The sequence below is a fragment of the Penicillium coprophilum genome (assembly GCF_028826855.1).
Source record: "Penicillium coprophilum strain IBT 35676 chromosome Unknown utg000004l_segment0_segment0, whole genome shotgun sequence".
Taxonomy (NCBI): Eukaryota; Fungi; Ascomycota; class Eurotiomycetes; order Eurotiales; family Aspergillaceae; genus Penicillium; species Penicillium coprophilum.
Genome location: NW_026622723.1, coordinates 4,667,944 through 4,690,741, shown reverse-complemented (window position 1 = coordinate 4,690,741; position 22,798 = coordinate 4,667,944). Strand labels below are relative to the sequence as shown.

Genomic DNA, 22,798 nt, shown 5'->3' with positions numbered 1-22,798 from the left:
TTGGGCTGGACGTGAACGAATAAACGAATACATGTAGCACCCAATGGAGTCAAGTCTGCTGAAATCAGTGAAAAGAAAGCAAAAGATTAACGAAATTGACGGAAGATGGTATACTTAGAGTGAGTGACGCATGCTTTATACCTACATGCCAGCCAGGATACCCGGAGATATAATGTCCTATAGGGAGAAAGGGATAGATCAGTCCCAATCCCTATTGTATCCAGATCGAAAGTAGAAAGAGACCTAAGATGAATCAGCCACGTGTTTCAAGAGAGGCGAAGTGATAATTAACCCTGAGTAGCCAAGGAGATATTGTGTGATTTGAGGGAAACACCATACAAATGAACTCATGTCGGATCCCTTCGGAGTAATGAGCCTTCATTAAATGTCTGGTCTTAATTTAAATGTCTTCCCTACGGAGGAATGTGGACCTATAGAGATCCAGCCCTGGCGGAATCGGTGATTGATATCCCCCCCTTGGCGCACCTCCTTGTTGAACAGTAGCCATTGGTGTCTTGGGATTTGTTAATTGACGAGATTGGAAATACAGATTCGTTTCTCATGCGCAACTGTTGCAATTCATGCAACATGCCAGGTCTCTGCTCTCGGTCTTCGAGTTTCGGGTGTGAGGTAGGCAAATTGAGGCGCAATATATATTACTACATCTACGACTCAAAACAATAAATTTGATGAATGTTCTGACGTCCATTTAGCATCAAGGGATCTCGTAAGGATCAATTCGCTTGCTCATTATGTGCCAAGTACACTATTGGGGATAGGGCTAGAAGGTGCATGTGTTTGACTCCGAACACTGCAAACTCAGAGAAGTGCATTGGATTAGGATCTGCATAGACAGATGTAAGTGTTGTACAGTGATTCATTCAAGCTAAAACAGATAATCATACAGAATGGAGGAACGCGGTAAAATACCACCATCCGGGGTATCATGCAAGTCCATATGTACATTCACAGAAACTCCAAGTCCCCCTAAGAACCTGCCAGCGGGAGATTGCAAAGGGTTTCAAGGGCTTCGATTCGAGATAAAAGGTCAATAATTGATTACACCTCCGTTCCAGCAGCAAAGTTCAATGCCTGCTGCTGAAGCTTTTTGTTGCGTCGAAGCAAAGCTGCGAACTTCTTGTCCAGCGAATCCATTTCTTTCCGGGTGAGTTCAAGGTCTTTCTGGGAACGAGCAGAGAGATCCTTCAGTTCCTCGTTGGTCAAGCTGGCAACGTCATCGAGAGTCGGATTAGTACCAACCATGCCCGGATTGCCCAGCATGTGCTGCGCGGTTACAGCGGCGAAGGAGCGCACGGCAGCAGGGGTGGTGTTAAGAAATTCAGCCGAGTTGGCGACGGCCCAGTCATGATTGCGGGTGCTGTCTGCCTCCATAGCTGAGAGGACGTTAGGTGGGATTACAGATTCCGCCGCCTCAAGAGAAGAGGACGGGGACGTGGCACCGAGACGAGTGGGCATGTCGTCGACCCAGCAAAGGTTGAACTTTTCCGGATTTGCGAAAAGAGCTTCCAGACCTCCACTGGGGTTGCTCGCATCGTCTCCAATCATGAAAGGATCCGAGGTATTGGCTGTAGTCTTCTCCAGCTCCAGGTACCGCTCCTCCTCTTCTGGGTCGAGGTGGCGGAGGACGCAGCCGCGGGGCGTGATGAGGCATCGAGTCTTGAGGAATTCATCACCAATTCGAACGGGCTCTCCGCGAAGCAAGGTTTTCCGATCCTCCTCGGTCAACTCATTGGGACACTGAAGATAATCGTAGTCCTCCGCAGTGCACTTCATGTCGGTGCGTTGGCTGAGATTGCTCGGGTTGAAGAGGGAACTTTTGTTGAGGTCAATTTCGCCGGACTTGTGCATCTCAGCGAGCAACTCGTGAAGAGGCTTAGTTCGTTCGACGAAAAGATCTTTAATTGACCTTCCAAAAGCCTCGGAATCCTTCACCAACTGTCCAATTGTATTGTTCGAGCGCCATGGCTCTACAGGCGGTTCCTTCTGAACAGGTGGCTCTTCGATAGCGGGGGAGGAGTAGGCTCTCTGACAGGCTTGGTCTCCTTGGCTTTAGGTTTCTTTGCGGTATCCGCCTTAGGTTCGGCCTTGACTGGAGAAGCGTTTGCTGGTTTTGCAGTGCTCATCTTTTCGGGGGCACTGGCAGCCGATGCATCGACTGTGCTCACAGTGGCTGTGGGGGCCTTTTTGGTCTTGCGCTTCCGCCCCATGATAGGCGCTTGAACAGTTTCCTCACTCACAGGCGCAGTTTCAACCTTCTTAGCCTCGGCCTCCTTCGCCTTTTGTTTGCGTTCCTTCTTGACTTGGCTCTTAGTCATGGAGCGCACGGGTGCTGAACCGATACGAGAAGACGCGGGAGGAGAATTCGCACGAGAAACAGAGGTGGAAGGATAGTAATCACCTTCCCATCCCATATCGACAGAGGTATCCGGAATACTGCTTGATGACATACTTTGTCTCCTAGAGCGGGACTTGGTTCCTCCAACCATGGAAGCGGGCACAGAGGGTGCGGTGACAAGTGGGGGAGTTTCTGGTTTTGGGGTTTCTACCACACGAAGAATACGGGGCTGACGAGGCGCAGGGGAGTCGGAAAGGCGAGAAGCGATTGTTTGGGGCGTGTCGGGCCGCGAGCCGATTGCAGAAACAGAGCTAGGAGCTGGGATCTGCTCACTCTTGCTGGAGACGGGCAATGAGGTACCAAGATCCAGTGGGCTCGCTTTTCTAGTAGCAGAACCCGGCTGCGACTGGTTTCCAGTCTTGGCAGAAGAGTCCTTAAAATCGGCTCCAATGTTGAACTCGTTCTTGCGTTGGGTACGAGCCTTGCTCGCGGACTTTTGCACTGGCGATCCAAAGGAGATCTGAGAAGCGTCTTTCACGCGGCTTGATGTTAAAGGGGCGCCGACTGTGAGTTCGGGACTCAAAAGACGAGACGGACTGTCAATACGGCTCTGCGATGGGCTGTTGAGTCGTGAAATGTTCGGCGTCAAGCCAGGCGGAACAATTGGCGCAGGGGATGAAGGTTTAGAAGAACTATGTTCCTGGAAGACGGAAGACGAGGGGTGGGCATGAGGTAGAGGCAGTCCAGGTGGCAGAGTGGGAGTCCCAGAACGAGCGGCTGACTCGCTAGGTAATTGAGACTTTAGAAACCCGAAGCTGTCGACAGGTCGCCGATCTTTAGATTGATCTCCAAGAGGAGGAAAGTCTTCATTCACTAGAGTATTGGGTCAGTGAATGTTAGAGAAAAAAAGACAGAGTGAGGGCGGAGTGATGAGGTAGGGAAAGGGAAAGTGGTATAAATCAGATCGGAATCCCCTCAGTCAAGCGCGACGACTAAGCAGATGCGCGACTAAGCGATCACAAAAAACACGACTAAGCGATACAAAAAAGCATGAGATAATTACATGATGGGAACCTCCCGGACCAGGAACAGTGCAGGACAGGGCGTCTATGTAAACGGCGGCTGTGAGGTAAACTGATTTCGAATAAGACCCTTTCCGGCTTGTGGTATCAGGGTAGGGAGATCTTAACGTACATTAATCCATGATAAACATCCGCGGTCTTCATGACGCAGATGATGTATGGAGGCCCGAATGCAAAAATAGTAGGAAGGGAATACACAGCCGCCGAATACAAAGGGAGCCCGGAACACATGCCTATGTCCGTGAAATGCAAAGACACCTGGAGCCAGCGAAAACATGCAAGAAATAGATAGCAATTCAACAAGTTGAACGTCCGGTCATGGTAGAAATCGGAGCTTGTTTGACCGCGAATAGAACAGAAACAAATGCAAAACCTCCATTTGGAAGGATAAAGGGAATTGATATCATGTCATCAGGATAAAGCAGGCTCATCAAGGGAACAAGGTCATAGCGAAAAAGCAGGAAGATGCAGCAAATCAAAACACGGGAACAGATGAGAGGTCAAGGGATTCACCACCGACTGATACCGCCACCATAGACCATCGAGGGATTGTACCCACCTTGACCCTGACTCCCGTACAACGCTTGCCCAGCAGTAGCATTCGCACCGACTTGATGCATTCTCGCCTGCAAAATGCTCGGGTCCGCAAGATCTACTACACCACCTCCACCGGAGGAAGTGTTAGCGTTTCTGTGCTTCTTCCCCTTCTTCTTCTGCTTCTGTGGGCCACCAGAATCAGGCATTATACCCACTTGGGGCCCATAGAAGGAGCTGAGAAGGCCATTGGCAGGAGTCATGGGGGAGGGGTATTGTGCTGTTGAAGAAAGGGGAACATGAACTCACGCTTAGCGGCCTCCTGGCCCTGTAAACCACCAACATTCGTACCAGTTCGTCCACGCAAGAGCTCGCGCATTAGCTCGGGAGTTGGGTCTTGCTTTACTCCATTACCACTAAGTCCAGAGGTGAAGCCATGTCCCTGGGCAAACATTCCGCCACCACTGATTGGAGGGGTACCGGCTGTCTTCAGTCCTGGCGGAGGACCTTGCACACCACTGGCATAGAACCCACTTGCTGCAAGACCATGTTGAGGGCTTGGGGCAGAGAGAGGGTTAGGCGATGAAGATTGCATCTGGCCCAACATGCGAGCATTAGGCATATTCTTAGAACCAGCTTCGTTGGCGAAGGAAAATCGAGAAGACTGTCGGTTTTGTGCTGCCTGCAGCGCATTGAACTGTGCCATTTGACTGTGCACAAGACCTTGGCGGGCTTGGGCAGCTTGGTCCAGCGCGGCAGAGCTGAGATGGTCAGCCAGACCAGCTTGCTGATTACCGGCGGACTTGAGTAGCATCAATTGTTGTTGCTGCAAGGGAGTTAAGCTTCGTCCAGCGAGGTTCAAGCCTTGGAATTGATGGCTAGTTGCAGAAACAGGTGATCCAACAGTCGAATTGTCCGCGGTGTCTTGCTGCGAGGGAGGTTGGATAGCACCGTGAGACTCTCGTGTCTGGCGATTGCGCGGGGGGTTTGCTTCTTCTGGCTCACCACCAAGCTGCAGGCTACCAGCTTCACGACTCTCCTCCTCAGCTGCGACAGATTGGAGCAACTCGTGCTCGCGACTCAGACGCTCTTGCTCGACCTTTTCGCGCATTGCTCTGCGCTTGACGCCACCATATGGATCGATGAAAGATGGGTAATCCTTGATCAACTTGACCTCTTCAGCGCTTAGCTCGGCCGTGCTGAAGGAGAATTTGAAATCAGGAGAATTGATATCCTTGAGCAAAGTATCAAACGGTGATGGTAGCTTGGGTGGTTGAGCCACACGGCGAGGACGCGGTTGCGGGGCGGGTGATTGGGGATCGACTTGAGAGGTAGGTTGTTGGGATTCTTGGGAAATTGGAGATGGCTTTTCTGCTCGCTTTGGTTCTTCGACCGGGGTTGCAACATTCACGCTTGCGGGCCGTGGGCTATTGGAGGCTTGGCTGCCAGTGAGACTAGTCCTTCTGGTTCGGTGAATAGCAGTTGCTACATCTTTGTTAGCCCAGCTGGCAGTTGACGGTAGAGCCGGGCCATCTGGTATGCCGGTGCGACTGCTGATCGAGTCATCCTTGCTCGGTTGCCGGCGCATAGGATGGGCGATGGGTTGAGCGGACCTCACGTGAGAGGGTGTGGGTGGGAGGTTCGGACGTTGGGTGGAGATCGAGTTCATGGATGAGAGGTCTTGGCGGCTGTAGCTGTCGCTGTCTTCTCCAGTCTCGTGCAAGAAAGTACAGTTCCGATTGTTGCACTGCTCATTGCGAAGGAAAGAGGAGCAATATTTGGTTGTTCCGTATTGGGCTCTGAGCACTCGATCGCCATTTCCGGAACCGTCCACAGCGTTGATGCACATCGCAGCATCAATTTTACGCGAGAAAGTCACATAAACACCGATTCCCTGGTTAGGGTTGCCGCCGGGCTTAGCCTTGCTGACTACGATTTTCTCAATCTCGCCATATTGACCGAAATATTCCCGCCCACGAAGCGTTTGAAGGAGTTGGTTTTCGTCTCGGATCGTAGGGTTGAGGCCGATAACATAGACCAAGTTCTTTTGGACGACACGGACACCGGCCAAGTTCTTCCGACTAGAAGCTTCGATCTCACGCTTTTCGGCTTCCTTCTTTTTCGCAGCAGCCGCCTTGCGATGTTTGAGTGCCAGATCTGCCTTGAACCTAAACAAAGTGTGTTAATTGGGATGTGGCGAAGATGTCACAGAGGATGGGTTGACTCACTCCTCGACGTCAGGAATCTTGTACTGGATGGTACTTTCATCGTATCCGCGCCGACAATTAGGGCATCGTCCTTCTTCATTCTGCGTTTTAATGTTGTTGTAGCAGAATTGGCAAATCTAAAAGAGATCACATGTTAGGTCTAGCACAGGGAGACAAAGACGAGCCACCTGTTCCGTTACAAAAGGCCAGGCACTGAGATAGGCGCATCGAGGATTATGATCAAACATACCTGATATCCACAAGGACAGGGTTTGAAATTCTTATCGGAGAGATCGAACTCTTCAATGCAGAGGGGGCTGTGGGGTGATCAGTACACAGATCGTGCAGGTTGGATGAGTTCCAAGACCTACCAAAACTCGTCGTCATCGTCGATGACGGAATCGATCAATGAAAGGCTGGACATGATCGCAGGAAATACTGTGACAACCGGAGAGGGACACGAGATCTCAAACGTGGACCGATTGAAACGGATGAGAAACTGTGAAAATAAAAGAGATACGCTGCCCTGTAAAGTGTAGGAAGATAAACGACGAGTAGATGTTTGAGGAGGAGCGAGAAGAAGAGAGGGCAAAAAAAAGGGCAAGGATTATTGATAGAAGAGGGTGAACGGGGAGAGGAAGGAAGGAAATTGTGAAGCGCGGCTTCATTTTGCTGGCATTGCCAGATCGAGTTTAGCGTGTGCCCAACACGTGACCAAAGTCATCGACCACTCTGAACCTTCACAATCCGACTTACGTGCCTCCGTCCCCTCTTCCTGTTGCATCTGCCATTGCTCCCTCTACACAATGGCCTCCGCACGATCCTTGATGCGCCTGGGCTCTGGACGCTCTGTGGCATCCGCCACGAGGTCCATGGCCGCCCGCACCTTTTCCTCCGCCTCCCTTCAGTGTGCCCCCAAGGCCTCGACAGCACCGGGTCCGGAACCTGAGAACATGCGCCAGGCGCAGCGCCCGCGTATGTGCAATGGACTAGCCGATACATAGGACACAATTGAGCTAACCGAACTGTCTTTTTCCAGCCCCGGGACCCCTGCGCGCTCCCGTGGTTAACCCGGTCGACAAGTACCAGCCCATGGCCGACAGCCTTCACGCCTATGGACAATACGTTATGTCTTGTCTCCCCAAATATATCCAACAGTTCACCGTCTGGAAGGATGAGCTCACTGTGTACACCGCTCCCGCTGGTGTCGTTCCCGTGATGAGCTTCCTCAAGAACCACACTGCCGCCGAGTTCACCCAGATCTCCGATATCACGGGTGTCGACTTCCCTACCCGCGACCAGCGCTTTGAGGTCGTCTACAACCTGCTCAGCGTTCGCCACAACTCCCGCATCCGTGTCAAGACCTACGCGGATGAGGCCACTCCCGTGCCCAGTGTGACTGGTCTCTTCGAGGGTGCTTTGTGGTACGAGCGTGAGGTGTACGACATGTTCGGTGTCTTCTTCTCCGGTCACCCTGACCTGCGCCGTATCATGACCGATTATGGCTTCGATGGCCACCCACTGCGCAAGGACTTCCCCTTGACCGGTTATACTGAGCTGCGCTACGACGAAGAGAAGAAGCGCATCGTTATTGAGCCCCTCGAGCTCACCCAGGCCTTCCGTAACTTTGAGAGCGGCTCCACTGCCTGGGAGCCCGTGGGTGCTGGTGAAAACCGCACTCCCGAATCCGTAAGTCATATTTTCTTCGTTGTTGAGAGATATTGTCCTAACCTGTTCAACTATAGTTCAAGCTTCCGACCCCCAAGCCGGAGGAGAAGACGGAAGAAAAGAAATAGAAAGGGACTGTATGCGTATCATTTTCTTTGCCATGTTTGTATGTACATATCCGTCAGTGTTAATCGATGGTCTTTTTTTGTCCGAGCAATATATCAAGCAATGTAGCAGCACATCTAGTAGTGAATTTTCCCGAGGTCGCTTGTAAGCCAACACCGTCTGGCTAATACTATTCTACCATTATGTATCTACTAATTCCGATTTACAATGAATTCCAATCTACAAAGAAATACACAACCTGAGTTATAAATCAAAGCGATTGATTTACGATGGCCATTGCAGGCCTTTGTCTTGGCGCCGGGATCCGCCCAGAAAAAAAAAATTAAGCTACACCAACATCCGACGATCAACACGATTCTCGAAATCGCCCTGAAATTTTATTTCGACGAGCCATATACTATTTGACTCGGCCCTCTCCATACCGCCAAATTGCCATACACCTAGCACAACAACAAAAATGCCCAAACGCAAGCTCGACGAAGTCAGAGGACCTGCGCTCCCGCGCCCGTCCAGCGACACCCGCAAAATGTCCATTCACGGCACCCGGTTGACGCAAATGTTCGAGAACGGCGTATTGATGATCATGCGCGGTCTCAAGACATCGCGCGGCTTTGAACGACAAAAGCTCAGTCGACGAGAGAAGACAGCGAAGGCGCAGAAGGACGATAAGGCGTTGGCGCGACTAAAGGAAGAAATTGAGACTCTGAAAGTACGTAGTTCTGTGAAGGATCTACGTCCAGAACCCGATCGCTAATTTTCATTCTTACAGGGTCTCGATTACCATGCCACATCCGAACGATACCTGTTCAAGCAACTTGTCAGGACGAAGCGGATTGCAGAAACACGGACGTTCGGCGAGTTTCAGGCCGTCAAGAAAGTCTCCCAGGAAGGACCGAAGAGTACCGCCGAAGCCAACATCCTGGCGCGACTATTCAAATCGACACCTGTGCAGAAGGAAATTCCCGGCATTATGGCTGGTATTCGGAAACTACTAAGAGTCGATGACTTGCCGGCCAGCAAGGCGACGAAAGAGGATAACAAGAAGGATGCGCCAGCAAAGAAGGCACGAAAGGATATCACCGGGTCCGAGTCTGAATCAGAGACGACGTCAAACCCCAGGCGCGGCGAGCAGGTCTCCCGCTCCACGAACGACATGGAAATCTCTACAGACGAATCCGGAGACGAAGACCTTTCACAATTCGACTCGCGACTTGGACCGGGTTCAGACTCTGAAGCTGATTCGGAATCTGGCGACGAGGAAGACCGCGCCGCAGGCGATATCTCAGATTCTATCTCCCGTTCACCATCGCCCTCCTATTCCGCTGCAGACTCTCCGCCATCCAAGAAAGTAAAGGCAGCCAAGGGTGCTGCTGCGCCAGTGAAAAGCACAACGTTCCTGCCGACTCTCATGAGTGGTTATTGGTCTGGCTCAGAAGAAGCTACTGATGAGGAAGATTCTGGCGCGAAGCCTGTCCGCAAGAACCGTATGGGTCAGCAGGCGCGTCGGGCTTTGTGGGAAAAGAAGTTCGGAGCCACTGCAAACCACATCAAGCAGGAGCAGATGGCTGCGAAGTATGGTGGCAGAGATAATGGATGGGACACGAAGCGCGGTGCAACTGACGGTGCGAGAGGAGGGAGAGGAGGTAGAGGAGGTAGACGTGGTGCTTTTGGTGGTGGAGCTGGGCGGCCTCAGAACAGAGATGGCCCCGCTGGTGCGCCTCGGTCTGGACAGCACTCTGGTGGCAAGCCTAAAGGGCCGCCTAAGGATGAGGGCCCATTACATCCTTCCTGGGAGGCAAAGCGGAAGGCCAAGGAGCAGGTTGCGGCTACTTTCTCTGGAAAGAAGGTTACGTTCGATTAGGGCTATGGTAACTGTGTATATCTATGAATCAATGTTCGAAGTTCGTCGTCGCAAGCAAACGACCAGACATTAAGATATCCCTCTGTGTATGCAGACTGGAAACCACCCGACTAAGAGGAAGTAAAAGATTGATTGCATTAAATACGAAATGGGAATCAGCTGTGTACAATTTCCGAGAGTCCACCACCCAGGCGCAATAAACAGTAGTGAGACATAAAACAGTCGCGAGATGGTATACCAAGAAAACAAGAATCAAAATCATAAGATTCAACCCAAACATGCTGTGCAGATGAGTGGCTGCTTGAGAAAAAAGCACAGAAAAATTTATCATGAGGAATTCATGAAGTGAAGCCAGTGAGGGGGGTCAGACCTGCTACCTTGAGCCTTCATATCATTACCAGGCAAACCATTAGATTGAGTCTGAGGATCTGGCTCAAAGCAAGGAATAGCAGTGAACTCGCCCAACTCTTGCGGGAAGTTGGACACAAAATGATCGAAGCCAAAGTGCGGCATCTGTGACAGGGACTGCTGGGAAATGGAGAAATTGTCGGAGAGTGGGACTTCTTCGCCTTCCGGGATGCTCTGATCAGGAGCAGCCGGTGTAGGAACAGTACCACTCACGCCAATCATGGGCGCAGAAGGAGGTGTCAGAGCCATGCCATGCAGAAGAGTAGCAGGACCTGCCATCGTAGAGGCTTGTGATGGAACGCTTTGCGGGACATTGTGGTCACTTGAAGCATAAGGTTCCTGTTGTTGCCAGGCGAGCGTGGATGGTGAGATAGGCCCTGCTTTCCAAAGCATCTCCCAGTTTTTGAACCTGTCATAGGCAGATTCGACGGCACCTCCGCTGCTCATATCCGGCTGTGTCTCGCTCCATGCTTCGAGACGACGGATGGCACGTTCGAGAGCCTCTATGACACTGACAGCTGAACGGGCTGAACCAACACCCATAGACATGATCTTGATCAGGGAAATTCCCTGTTCGAGGGCAGCCCCAAGTCGTTCAGTTCGCTTGGTCAGGCCCTGTGCCAAAATGACTAGTAATGCTGCACGGCATGAACTGAATTCAGTAAAGGAGGCTCGCGCCAGACCGGTCTCATCACGGAGCAAGCGGCACAAATCGATGATTTCCAGAGCTGCTTCCACGCAATCTGTGACAAGAGTCGCGCGATTCTTCGACACACCGGACAGAGTCGCAGACCGCGAGCCTTGAGAGGGAGTCTGGTAGATACCTTTGATATTACTGAAAAGAAAAGGGCGTCCAATGAAGACTCGAGTCAGACAGTAGTCTAGCTTGAGATGGACATTCGATCTGAAAAGCGGTCCTCCGGGGTTCAGATCACGACAGGTAATCTCTTCTGGTAGAGTTGACCACCAATCAACGAGATGTTTCCGAAGATTTAGGATTCGTTCCAGACAGTCCTGCTGTTGCTCTTTGCGGGTTTTTCGCAATGAGGTAATTTCATTTGAGACTTCCCCGAGCTTCAAAGTCAATGTAATGAGTGCTACCATGTTTGTATGGTTTGATGGTTGATTGACGGGCATCAGCCCCGGGAAATCGACCGGCAGGGGGGCATCAACGTCGGGGTCCGACAACGAAGATGGTCTGCCGTGGAGAATGCTTATACGTTTCTCGATGGTAAAAGCTGTCCAGAAAACTCGATTGCGCACTTCGATCATGCGCGGGGACAGGCCTTCGCCGTGATACCTCCGATGCATTCCATTTTGAATAGCCAATTTCAGTGCCAGACCAAAGTATGTGTAGCATAATCCTGAAGTATCTAACGGAAGCAAGTATGTCCCAATAAGTAAACAAGCCTGTACACTTCGAACCGAAGCGGTGGCGATGATGTCTGGTAGAAGCCTTGAGGCAAATTGGTAGAATGTGAGCCCGACCTCGTCTTCTGAAAAGTGATGGTCTTGATTTGCCGTAGAGCCTGAAGGTAAGCAGTTCACGGGTGTGGATGACTCCATATGTGCGAATTGAGTGCCCACAGCCAGAACCATAAGAATACAGCATACCGCTCCTGCATCGTCAAATGACAAGCTGTCAGGGTCAGTGTAGCAGATGCCTAGTTTTTCAACTAACCAGTCTTCCTCAATGTAGAAATTATTTGTTTGTGCGTACTTGAAGAAGATCTGAACAAGAAAATCGGCAACATATCGCGGCGGCAAACAGGTAATTGAGGCAGACACCTGAGGTGATGTGGACTGGAGTTGTGTACTTCGCCATCGTTCTTCAAAAGGCTCAACTTCGGAAGTTGCCTGCGGGGGCGGTTTTAACATTCGCTCACCGACAATTCATGGGCAACCTACCTCGGGTGCTGCAGTCTTCATCCATTCATCAATTTTCTTCCGGATCTTCATTGTGAAGTTCAAATATGAAAATTCCCCGGAATATTCTGAGAAATAGTCAATCAAGAGAGATCTTCATGTAAGGTCCCCAAGTTCTCAACATACGGGTTGTGTTATCGGGCATAGCCTTGATTGTAAAATCCTCCTCATCAATTGCAAGGTCCTCCAGCTCATTGGGGTCTTCACGAGTAGAGATCGCATCCGACTCAGAATCGCGGTGTTTCACCTTGATATCCTCTGCAGCCTGGCGCAGAGACTGAATATCGAAAGTGATATTGGGTACATAATGCGATAGGAGACGTTCCATCAGTCGTACTCGTTCTGCCTCGGCGATGTCATTTCGACTCTGGGCGGCCGCTCGGTCCAAAAGTCTGGTATCCGGTGCACCATTAGCGGTCTATATTGAAGTAGAAGATAGGCATGCGGTCCACCTACGAGACGGACGTTGACCGGGTCTTTTCATTGGGGTCGATGTGAGTAAAATTGCATTGGCGGCGGTATCGCAAACATCTCCGGCACGGCACACCTCCTTCGCATTTCTCTTTCACCCGGCGGCAATTATCGCACCTGCGAAAAACCGTGTTAGAGGAACGGACGATTTAAAATAGGGCAACAGCATACGCTCGGACAGCTCGCTTGCGGTTTTCTTCGGCCACGCGAGGACGTTTTTGCTGAGTGGGTGTCGGGATCGAGTCGTCCATTACAGTGTCATGGCATTGTATGATATAGAAAAGAAGAGAAAAGAATGGCAGAAAAGAGAAAAGGTCACAGACAGACCCAATGTCCGAGGATGGTAAATGGGGAGAAAAAAAGGGAAGCTAATCGATAAAGGACACCCCCGCATATTCCGGACTCATTTTGCTCCGCTCGTCGGTCTGTTATTTGGGGTCGAGATTGGTATTTCGCGTATCTTTGGTATATTTCGCATCCTCTCAGGTATATTTGGTATTTGGGGGCTACATTCTATTTCTATTTTTACTGGATTTCATATGATTTATCTACGGGGTATACGGACGGTTCAGCTGTAGCACTAACCCGGTATAGGCCATCATTAACCCCATTTTCAGACTTCCTACAATAGGCTTAGCTATACATCATTTTCCTATAGGACTTGGTCCTATATCTCCATGTTACTGCCTGATTTCTAAATCACTTGGCATACATCATTTTGTTACTTATCCGTTGCCTCCATTGTCTCCAGGACGATGCGGTCTGCTTATTTGGCCTTCGACTTTCTTATCTATATGCTCCTGATTCCTATCTTTCTATACAACTGTATGGTATCTTCGTCGCAGGAATAGGTACCAAGGGCTTACATTGATCTTGTTGATCTAACGATGCGTGATCAGTTATACAATGACCCTGAATTACTGGAGTATCACGACTTCGAGAACAAAAGCCATGCCAGTAACTTGCTGCCTTGTTTTGGAGTATGCAAGGAAGTCCCACCAGCGAACGCATTGTGAAACTAGTAATCATGATTTTGATCAATGATAGCTGTTCTCGTGCTAAAATGTAGAAGTACCAAAAAAAAAATCTAAAACCCATCGACATGAGTTCCAAGCCCCATCTCAACCCCAACCTCAAGCACCTTCTTCCCAACGACAAGATCCATCAGTCCCATACCAACACACTTATAAACAACATTACAACCAGCAGGGACATCAATGGCCTCCTCCGCAATCCCATTCGCCCCCAAGAGATCCCCCATCTCAATCAACTGCTCCTCTCCAAGACCCGCAGTAATCAACTCCCCAGCCTCCTCAAGACAAGCCGACTTCGAATCAACATAAACTTTCCCACCCCCCGAAAGCAGCGTCTTAGTGTCAATCTCATGCATCTCAGGCTTGTAAGAGCCAATCAGTGAGATAAACCGCTGTTTGGGATTCACCTGCAGAGCCTCATATCCGAAATTGGGTACTGTAGCAGGTGTGCAACTAAAAATAACATCCGCAGCAGCAAGTTCCTCCCCAAGCCTCTGCTCGTAATCGCTCACACCTTCCTTAGCAAGCATCCCAAAGGCAACACCGGGGTAAAGATGCCGCAATTCAGAAACAACATCCCTCTCCATCTCGGCTAGTCTCTTCGCACCGCGATTCACAAACGTCACCCGCCGCACCTGTTCCGGGTACAGTAGGAGCGCGAGACGGGCATGCCACTCGGCCTGTCGACCGCTGCCGAGAACAAGCACGTTGTCCTTGCGGAGGGTGGTGCAGCGCACGAAGAGGGTCATTGTCGCCAGTGCTGTGCGGAAGGCTGTTACTTCTGCGGCGGCGAGGAGGCCCTGGAGTCGGCCTTCTGGGTTGAAAATGTTGATTACGCCTTGGATTCCGGCGGTGCTGGCTGTTACAACTTTGATGCCGGTGGATGCGGTGTCCGATACCGGCATGAAGATGCAGGTGTTTTCATTGCTTGTGGTGAAGACTGTGCGGAGGGGTTGGTGGATCTTTTTGGCAGATGATGGGGTTGAGGGCTTTGATTCTTGGGTTATGCTGATTAGGGCGTTGGCGAGTGCTGAGATGAAGCTGTGGCATTGGTCTTGTGTTAGACCGCGGAAAATCTTGGAGACATTTGGCTCGGAGAGGATATGCATTTTGGTTGAGGTTTTGATTGCTTTTTCAATGTTTAGAAAATGATTTTCCTGGGATTTTCTTATATTGATGAAATCAATGAGATGCTTTTTGAGGCGATGCGTAGGATATATGGGGACCGAAGATCGGGTAGACCCTCCGACACATACTGAGGGGCAAGTTAGCCCGGTGGGGACTACATGCCGGTTGTGGGCAGCATTAGATTATCTCTGGCCTGATTTCTTATTTTGCTTCTTATTTTGACTAAAAGAATGATCTAAGAATATGGTAACTTCAATTGGAAAACACTCATTTCATTGATCATCATCCGAATAGACTTCAAAAGTTCTTATACAAAGCAAATAGCAACGCCATGAAGAATGCACCCAGTTATTCGCAAATAAAAATGCAGCAAAAACAAAAACAGCGGCAGAACAGCCCGTGGGCTGCTAAGTAAAAACAAAACGATCTAGATAGCCCCCGAAAGTCGGAACGGAAAATCAGGAATGGAACGAATATCACTTGCTGCTGCGGAAAGCATTGCCGCAGCGACGCTTCAACTCGGCGAACATAGCGATCTGGGAGTCCTTGGTACGGCCAACGGCTTCGGTGTTCTCCACGGCACGACGGAGCAGGAAGCCCATGCATTCCTGAACCGAGCCCCAGGTCAACAGCTTGAAGACGTTGGGGGCATCCATGGGGGTAATGCCGACACTGTTCTCGGCACTCTCGAATCCTTGAAGCAATTCACAGCTAACTTCGTCAGCCATGCCCTGGAGCTGAGCGTAGCTAACATCGACTCCGTAGTCCTCGCCGCGGGCAGCCTGTTGCATGCGCAGAGCATGAGCCTTGCGAACGGACTCGCGGCTGTGGGTAGCAATGATGATATTCAGAGGAGGAAGCTCGGCTGGGGTATCCTTTGAGGGAGCCTTGAGCATGGAGTTGTACTTGCGAGTGAGGAGAGCCTCAACGACTTCGTCATAGCACTTATCAGTCTCCTCCTTCTCGGCCCAAATGAGCTGGCGGGGCTCAGTCTTCATGTAGGCGCCGCGGACCAGCTTGACACCAAGTGTGTATCCCTCAGCACGAGCAGTTTCGAGGTGACGGGCCAGAGTGGCAGGCGTAGAGCGCAGGTAGGCTTGGTAAGTTCCGTAGAAGATAGCACGGCCGGGGGTCTGCGAGTTGCAGTATTTCTGATACTTCATGATCCATGCCTCAATGCCGGGCTGCACGGCCTGCTCTTCGGCGTCGACCAGCAGGCGGACGCCACGGGAGATGGCGAGATCGCAGACCTTGAGGATAGATTTGTCCATAATCTCTGAGGGCATAGTCTGAGACTGCAACAGGCGAAGGGCGTCATTACCCATTCCAGTGAATCTGAAGGATCCAGTTAGTTCCTGTTGCAAAATGAGAACCCAAGTCATGAAACATACTTTAAAGCGACAAAGTCCCCGGGTTGAGCCATATCAACTGTCTGCAGCGTGCCATCCATCCACATCTGGATCTCAGCCAGGGCAACCTTCTCGTCGTATACAGCATCGGAATTCTCTCCAACAAGGACCTCTCGGGCATATCCCAGGAGTACACCACGGCATCCGAGTGCTTTGATTTGATTGATCGAATTTTGCACTTCGAGTTTGTTCTCGCCCGCGTTGAATTGTTTATAGATGGTGTGCTTAACAAGCATGTTCAGCAGTGGATTCTTGGAAACATCCCAGAACGCATTGCGTGGATGAGCCAACAAAGACAAGGTGTAGATGCATGGCTTGAGAAGGAGGGTTGATGATGAAACAGACAGTACCAGCAAGGAGCGTAGAACAGATGACAACGGGAGCTTAGCCAAGGGTGCTGTCAGGGCCTTGCGGGGTAGTGCAGACGAGGTCTTTTGTGGTTGCCATACGTTGGCCGCTGAAACTGAGGCGACTGAGGATCGAGAGTTGCTGGTGCCGCTGACCAGTCTGGTGGTTTGTGCGGCAGCCTTGAGGGGCGCACGCACGGAAGGAGCACCTTTCATGGGTGCGAGTAGATGTAGTATTGTGAGATAGATTATTAGATAAGGGAAGGCAAGGGTGTAGATTTGAAGTCGTGAAAGGTGAAAGACTTAGAACAAATCGTTGAAGAAACAGAAGAGCCACGGTTGAAGGCGACCTTTTAGATATGGCGATCTGTTGGTGGAACTTATTGGGTAAGTGCCGGTGGCAACCGCAAGGTACACCGGTACGGTCAGCAGTCCCATCTTAACGGGCCGGCATTGTCTGACAATTTTTTTGCATCTATAGATGAAATTGCTATTCTTCATGATTCCTCTAAACTACAGACATTAAGATATAAGATTATAACGCCACGATGATTTACGATCGGTTCAAGGCTAAGGAGATCCAAGTGTCCGAGCGAGAATGACGCTTTGATATTCGCCTCTTCCCTTGCAGCAAGTAGGTTCGCAGCGTCAACATGCCGAACGGTTACGGGCCGGTTTGATATTGGGACATGGCCCACTGATAAGCGATAAGCACAAGTAACCGGGCCGGTGCTAGAAAGGCTTTTTTTTTGCACCTGACATGCTTCCGGTTACATTCGGCCTAGTGCTTGGAATGTTCTAGTCAGCTGCTTCAATTCATGGATTCCAAGGCTTTATCCTTGTTATATTTAGTCTCATGAATTCGCCTATTTTACCCCGGATTCTTCCCCAGACGAAACCACGTGATTTTAGTGGCAAACGGGTGGCAAATGTTTAAAGCCAATTTGTTCTGCCCACCAATCGTAGACCTTGTTGCCCATGAAGAAGGTCTGGACTAAATAGAACGCTAGGAGCTATCCAGGTGGGAAATATTTATCGACAATGTGTCAATGATAAGATAACATGCGACATTGTTGGGACCTCGGAAATCCTGCACGTATGAAAAATAAAAACTCGATAAGGCAGGCCACCAATAACAAACTAGAACTCAAGGGCAATGTGGATGATCTTCTCCAGAAACTCACTCGCTGCCCCCGCAATGGCGCATGCTTCTAGATCTCTTTCGGGCATTGGCCACACCATTTCATAGTGCTTGATGGATACATGCGCTTAAAATCGCCGACTGACGGAGAAAGCTCATTTCCACCCCTAGATAAAAAAAAAAAGCCCTAAGCTCAAAGAAGTATCGTCCTAACGGGGAGTTCTCTCCCATTGGAGCACATTATGATAGCGCCTAATATGTCTCATCGGTAAAGATAACGCTTTGGGGGCTAGATTGGTTAGTCGTATACATAATAAGAATTGTATATTTCCCCGGATATTACAAGTTACTCTATAAGCTTCTCCACTGCCTAGAATTTGCGGTCTTGCTGCTATTCTTCTTATTCTTCTTCTCCCCTGAGTCGTGTTGTGGATTGGTTAATTCTCCTGTCTCTCTTCACGCATCATGGAAGACTCAAAGAGTCTCGAGGCGGACGTCCGTCCCGCCTCCCCGTACGACGACCCGAAAGCCATACGGGGAGAGATCACAGGCGGTCACAACTCACAAACTAAGCGAGGTTTGAGCTCTCGTCATGTTCAATTTTTGGCTCTGGGTGGTTGTATCGGCACTGGTCTTTTTGTTGGCAGTGGCGCAGCGCTGTCAACAGTTGGTCCTGGTGAGAATATCTGTGCGAAATACAAATCTGATATGGGGCTAATGTGTGATAGCTCCTTTGCTCATGGGTTATATTGTCATGTCTAGTATTGTATACTTTGTCATGAACATGCTTGGTGAAATGACTACCTATCTCCCCGTTCAAGGTGTTTCTGTGCCTTATTTGATCACTCGGTTTACGGAGCCCAGTCTTGGATTTGCGGTTGGTACGACGAACTCATCTTGAAGTCTTGATAAGCCCCAGGCTAATAAATACCAATAGGTTACAATTACTGGTGATTACTCATTTTTTTCATTGTCCAACCTTGAAACCCGTCAAACTAATAAATGTCACTATCTAGGTATTCATTTTCAATGTTACTAGCATCAGAAGTCACTGCATCCGCTCTTGTCATTGAGTATTGGCAGTCCCCAGTCAACGTCGGTGTATGGATCGCAATCATTCTCGTTGGTGAGTATATAGTTCCCCAGTAGCCCGGCATTTGTGGAACCTCTGACAAAATCACTATAGTCATCCTCCTTCTAAACATTGTCGCGGTCGCCTGGTATGGCGAAGCCGAATTCTGGTTCGCGTCACTCAAGATTCTTGCGATTCTCGGTCTCATCATTCTGGGTGTCATACTTTTCTTCGGCGGCGGTCCTAACCATGACCGTCTTGGTTTCCGGTACTGGCAAACGCCAGGCGCATTTGTGGAGCCTTACTTAGTCCCGAGCATCAGCACAGGCCGCTTTTTGGCATTCTGGACCGCTATGATCAAGTCCGGATTTTCCTTCATTTTCTCCCCGGAACTGATCACTACCGCCGCCGGTGAGGCTGCCTCGCCACGCCGCAACATTCCCAAGGCGGCGAACCGGTTTATTTACCGTCTGTTTGCATTTTATATCTTGGGAAGCTTGGTCATTGGCGTCACTGTGGCATACAACGATAAAAACCTGCTGCAAGGAGTTGCCAGCGGTGGATCAGGTGCTGGAGCTTCGCCCTTCGTTGTCGGCATCCAAAATGCTGGTATTTCCGGATTAAACCACGTCATCAATGCTGCTATTCTTATCTCTGCTTTTTCTTCGGGTAACTCTTGGGTTTTTGCTGGGTCTCGCACACTTTACTCGCTCGCGGGTGAGGGACAGGCTCCCAAGATTTTCCTTCGCTGCAACAAAAACGGTGTGCCGTACTATGCTGTTCTCGTCACTTGGGCGATTGGTCTGCTCTCGTTTTTGAACCTGTCTTCCTCGGGTGCAACTGTGTTTTATTGGTTTACCAACATTACCACAATTGGAGGTTTCATCTCTTGGGTCGTCGTGGGAGTTGCATACTTGGTATGTTGGACTGTTTGTGTTCGCTGCATGGATGATCTTGCTAACAATATATCTTCAGCGTTTCCGCGGCGCTTTAAAGTTCCACGGGCTACTCGAGTCGCGGCCCTTCATTACTCCCTTCCAGCCGTATGGCACTTACTACGCTATCGTTTTTGTGTCACTACTGTCTATTACTAACGGTTACACGATATTCTTCCCGGGCTCATTTACTGCCTCGAATTTCCTTGTTTCCTACATTGTCTTTGTGATCTTCTTTGTGCTGTATTTCGGCCACAAGTTGTATTACAAGACGCCGTGGATGATCAAGGTATCGGAGGTTGACATTTTCAGCGGCAAGGACGAGATCGACCGACTTGAAGAAGAGGAGATCGAGCCGCAGCCACGCAATTGGCTAGAGCGAGTGTGGTGGTGGATTGCATAGACATTTTTTGGTCTGCTTTTACTTTTGAAATGCTCCTTTCTAGATGGCGCTTCTACGTGCATATGATACCAGGTTGTGGAGATATAGATATTAGAGATAGATATTGGAATATACCAATCAAGAAATTAACTATGTTTTCCCGTGAACTCTATACATTATCTATTATCCAACAATCATTTAAGCCCCAAGGCTGATGATATTCCCAGATACTTTTGTCTTCGCTAAGGTCCAGGGATGATCGCTGTACTTTCGAAGTATATACATTTAGCGCCGATCCATTGATCTTCAATTTTTCCGAATCTAACGCAACTTAATCGTCGCTATCAAGCTTATCTAGATTTGCGGGGAATGTCAATTGTTTATCATCTCTTGACTAATAAGAACATCTATGAAAGACCAGGGCCCGGTGAACAAAGTGAATTCTCTTTGACAAAGCCGATATAGACGCCGGCCCGGTGGGATCCACCCGGGATACCTGCCGGCAGCCTGTGATTGGCTGCCATTTCTGACCAGTCCCAGGCCCGCCCGCCTTACCAGGGTAGCTATGAGCTTCTGACCGGTAATAGCCGGCCCTTTTCAACTTCCCCGCGTCTACTTCTTCTCCAAATCTTCTATCTTCTCTTTGCAAGCTTGGAGTTGAATCAGTGTCTTCATCTCAAACTACCATCATAATGTCCTCCATTCTGCGCATCCGCGCGCCCATCTCGCGCCTCGCATGCCGCATTCCGAGCTCCACTACACGCTCCATGGGCACTTATGCCACTTTCAAGGTGCCCACGATTAACAATGAACCTAACGTGAGCTTAGCATTTTGGAATCGAGTATGTTTGAACAAAAGGGCTAATTTTGAACATGAAGAAACACTATATTCCTGGCTCCCCAGATCGCAAGGGCCTCGAAGAGGCTTTGGCAAACTACAAGCAACAGGCCCCTTTGAACGTGCCTCTGGTAGTTGCGGGCAAGGAGGTAAGAATTAACAAGAACTCTCATGTCTACGAAACAATGTCTAACAATCACACAGCTCAAGGGATATGAAACCTTCACACAATCTAACCCTGCAACCCATGCTCCTGTGGCAACTTATTCCAATGCATCCAAGGCCGATGTTCAGTCCGCCATTGATTCGGCTCTTGCCGCTCGCAAGTCTTGGGCCGATACTCCTTTCGCCGAGCGTGCTAGCATTTTCCTCAAGGCCGCTGATCTTATTGCGACCAAGTACCGCTACGATATCATGGCCTTGACCATGCACGGACAGGGCAAGAACGCATGGCAAGCCGAGATTGATTCTGCCGCTGAGCTCTGTGACTTCTTCCGATTCGGTGTGAAGTATGCCGAAGAGGTTTACGCACAACAGCCTGCCCACAACGCCCCTGGTGTGTGGAACCGTCTTGAGTACCGTCCTCTTGAGGGTTTCGTGTACGCTATCAGTCCCTTCAACTTCACCGCAATTGGCGGTAACCTGGCTGGCGCACCCGCTCTGATGGGTAACGTCGTGATCTGGAAGCCCTCGCCCTCCGCGATTGCCTCCAACTGGCTCGTGCACCAGATCCTGCTTGAGGCCGGTCTCCCTAAGGACGTCATTCAGTTCGTTCCTGGTGATGCCGCGGAGGTGACCAGCACCGTCCTTGAAAGCCGCGACTTTGCCGCTCTTCACTTCACCGGAAGCACTGATGTCTTCCGTATGCTGTACGGTAAGATCTCACAGGGCGTGGCGGACGGTAAATACCGTAGCTACCCTCGCATTGTGGGTGAGACCGGTGGCAAGAACTTCCACTTGGTACACAAGTCCGCAGATGTCCGCAACGCCGCAGTTCAGACCGTGCGCGGTGCTTTCGAGTTCCAAGGCCAGAAGTGCAGTGCCACCTCCCGTGCCTACATTGCCTCCTCGATCGCCGAGGACTTCACCCAGCAGGTTGTTGCCGAGGTGCAGAAGATTCAGATTGGCGAGCCATCTGAGTTCACCAACTTCTGCGGTCCCGTCATCCACGAGGCCTCGTTCAACAAGCTTTCCGGTGTCATCGATGAGGCCAAGAATGACCCCGAGCTTGAGCTGCTCGTCGGTGGAACCTACGATTCTTCCAAGGGATGGTACATCCAGCCAACTGTCTACCGTACCTCCAACCCGGACCACCCTCTCCTCTCGCGCGAGCTTTTCGGCCCCATCCTGGTCATTCACTCCTACAACGACGCCACCGATGCCGACTTCACCAAGATTTGTGACAAGATCGATAGCACCAGCACCTACGCTCTGACCGGCTCTATCTTTGCTCAGGACCGTGCCGCTATCCAGGTCGCCGATGAGGCTCTCCGCAACGCCGCTGGCAACTTCTACATCAACTGCAAGAGCACCGGTGCCGTTGTCGGCCAGCAGCCCTTCGGTGGTGCGCGTGCTAGCGGTACCAACGACAAGGCCGGAAGTGCCAACCTGATGTCCCGTTTCGTCAGCTTGCGCTCCATCAAGGAGGAGTTCATTCCCACATACACCGTTGCATACCCCAGCAACGCCAACTAATGGATAACAGACATGTATCCATGGCTTCTTCCAAGCTGACATCGCATGCTTTATGATCTCATTGGCGTCAATCCTGCATCTCACCCCGGCGTTTTCTTAAAATTATGTCTTCGAATTTCCGAGGAATCCTCAGAATGTGTATTTATTTCCGTCTAATAGACAATGTGCCAAATTTACC

General features: G+C 50.3%; 8 protein-coding genes across 8 annotated transcripts; 4 read left to right on the top strand and 4 right to left on the bottom strand.

The window, feature by feature from the left end:
- Positions 1-1,059: 1,059 nt before the first annotated feature.
- On the bottom strand, positions 1,060-6,603 carry N7500_006196 (CCR4-NOT core ubiquitin-protein ligase subunit MOT2; the record flags this gene model as incomplete). The annotated part of the gene is made up of 7 exons (XM_056677340.1): positions 1,060-2,004; positions 2,052-3,229; positions 3,959-4,252; positions 4,282-6,140; positions 6,201-6,316; positions 6,430-6,496; positions 6,551-6,603. 7 exons carry the CDS (start codon positions 6,601-6,603, stop codon positions 1,060-1,062), a joined length of 4,512 nt encoding a protein of 1,503 aa, XP_056532340.1.
- Positions 6,604-6,947: 344 nt separating this feature from the next.
- Positions 6,948-7,975, top strand: N7500_006195 (complex I 30 kDa subunit family protein; the record flags this gene model as incomplete). The annotated part of the gene is made up of 3 exons (XM_056677339.1): positions 6,948-7,154; positions 7,219-7,868; positions 7,925-7,975. Exons 1-3 carry the CDS (start codon positions 6,986-6,988, stop codon positions 7,973-7,975), a joined length of 870 nt encoding a protein of 289 aa, XP_056532339.1. The 5' UTR covers positions 6,948-6,985.
- A 455-nt stretch (positions 7,976-8,430) lies between these two features.
- N7500_006194 (BUD22 family protein) lies at positions 8,431-9,834 on the top strand (the record flags this gene model as incomplete). Its single annotated transcript, XM_056677338.1, has 2 exons — positions 8,431-8,682; positions 8,743-9,834. The coding sequence occupies 2 exons, from the start codon at positions 8,431-8,433 to the stop codon at positions 9,832-9,834; spliced, it is 1,344 nt and encodes a 447-aa protein (XP_056532338.1).
- A 327-nt stretch (positions 9,835-10,161) lies between these two features.
- On the bottom strand, positions 10,162-12,890 carry N7500_006193 (Zn(II)2Cys6 transcription factor; the record flags this gene model as incomplete). The annotated part of the gene is made up of 5 exons (XM_056677337.1): positions 10,162-12,099; positions 12,151-12,236; positions 12,295-12,560; positions 12,625-12,756; positions 12,811-12,890. The coding sequence occupies 5 exons, from the start codon at positions 12,888-12,890 to the stop codon at positions 10,162-10,164; spliced, it is 2,502 nt and encodes an 833-aa protein (XP_056532337.1).
- Positions 12,891-13,726: 836 nt separating this feature from the next.
- N7500_006192 (putative proline utilization protein PrnX) lies at positions 13,727-14,782 on the bottom strand (the record flags this gene model as incomplete). The annotated part of the gene is made up of 1 exon (XM_056677336.1): positions 13,727-14,782. One exon carries the CDS (start codon positions 14,780-14,782, stop codon positions 13,727-13,729), a length of 1,056 nt encoding a protein of 351 aa, XP_056532336.1.
- Positions 14,783-15,277: 495 nt separating this feature from the next.
- Positions 15,278-16,773, bottom strand: N7500_006191 (proline dehydrogenase family protein; the record flags this gene model as incomplete). The annotated part of the gene is made up of 2 exons (XM_056677335.1): positions 15,278-16,136; positions 16,193-16,773. The coding sequence occupies 2 exons, from the start codon at positions 16,771-16,773 to the stop codon at positions 15,278-15,280; spliced, it is 1,440 nt and encodes a 479-aa protein (XP_056532335.1).
- Positions 16,774-18,163: 1,390 nt separating this feature from the next.
- On the top strand, positions 18,164-20,108 carry N7500_006190 (uncharacterized protein; the record flags this gene model as incomplete). The annotated part of the gene is made up of 6 exons (XM_056677334.1): positions 18,164-18,374; positions 18,427-18,579; positions 18,636-18,648; positions 18,715-18,824; positions 18,885-19,687; positions 19,746-20,108. The coding sequence occupies 6 exons, from the start codon at positions 18,164-18,166 to the stop codon at positions 20,106-20,108; spliced, it is 1,653 nt and encodes a 550-aa protein (XP_056532334.1).
- A 671-nt stretch (positions 20,109-20,779) lies between these two features.
- On the top strand, positions 20,780-22,620 carry prnC (delta-1-pyrroline-5-carboxylate dehydrogenase prnC; the record flags this gene model as incomplete). Its single annotated transcript, XM_056677333.1, has 3 exons — positions 20,780-20,905; positions 20,967-21,074; positions 21,130-22,620. The coding sequence occupies 3 exons, from the start codon at positions 20,780-20,782 to the stop codon at positions 22,618-22,620; spliced, it is 1,725 nt and encodes a 574-aa protein (XP_056532333.1).
- Positions 22,621-22,798: the final 178 nt, after the last annotated feature.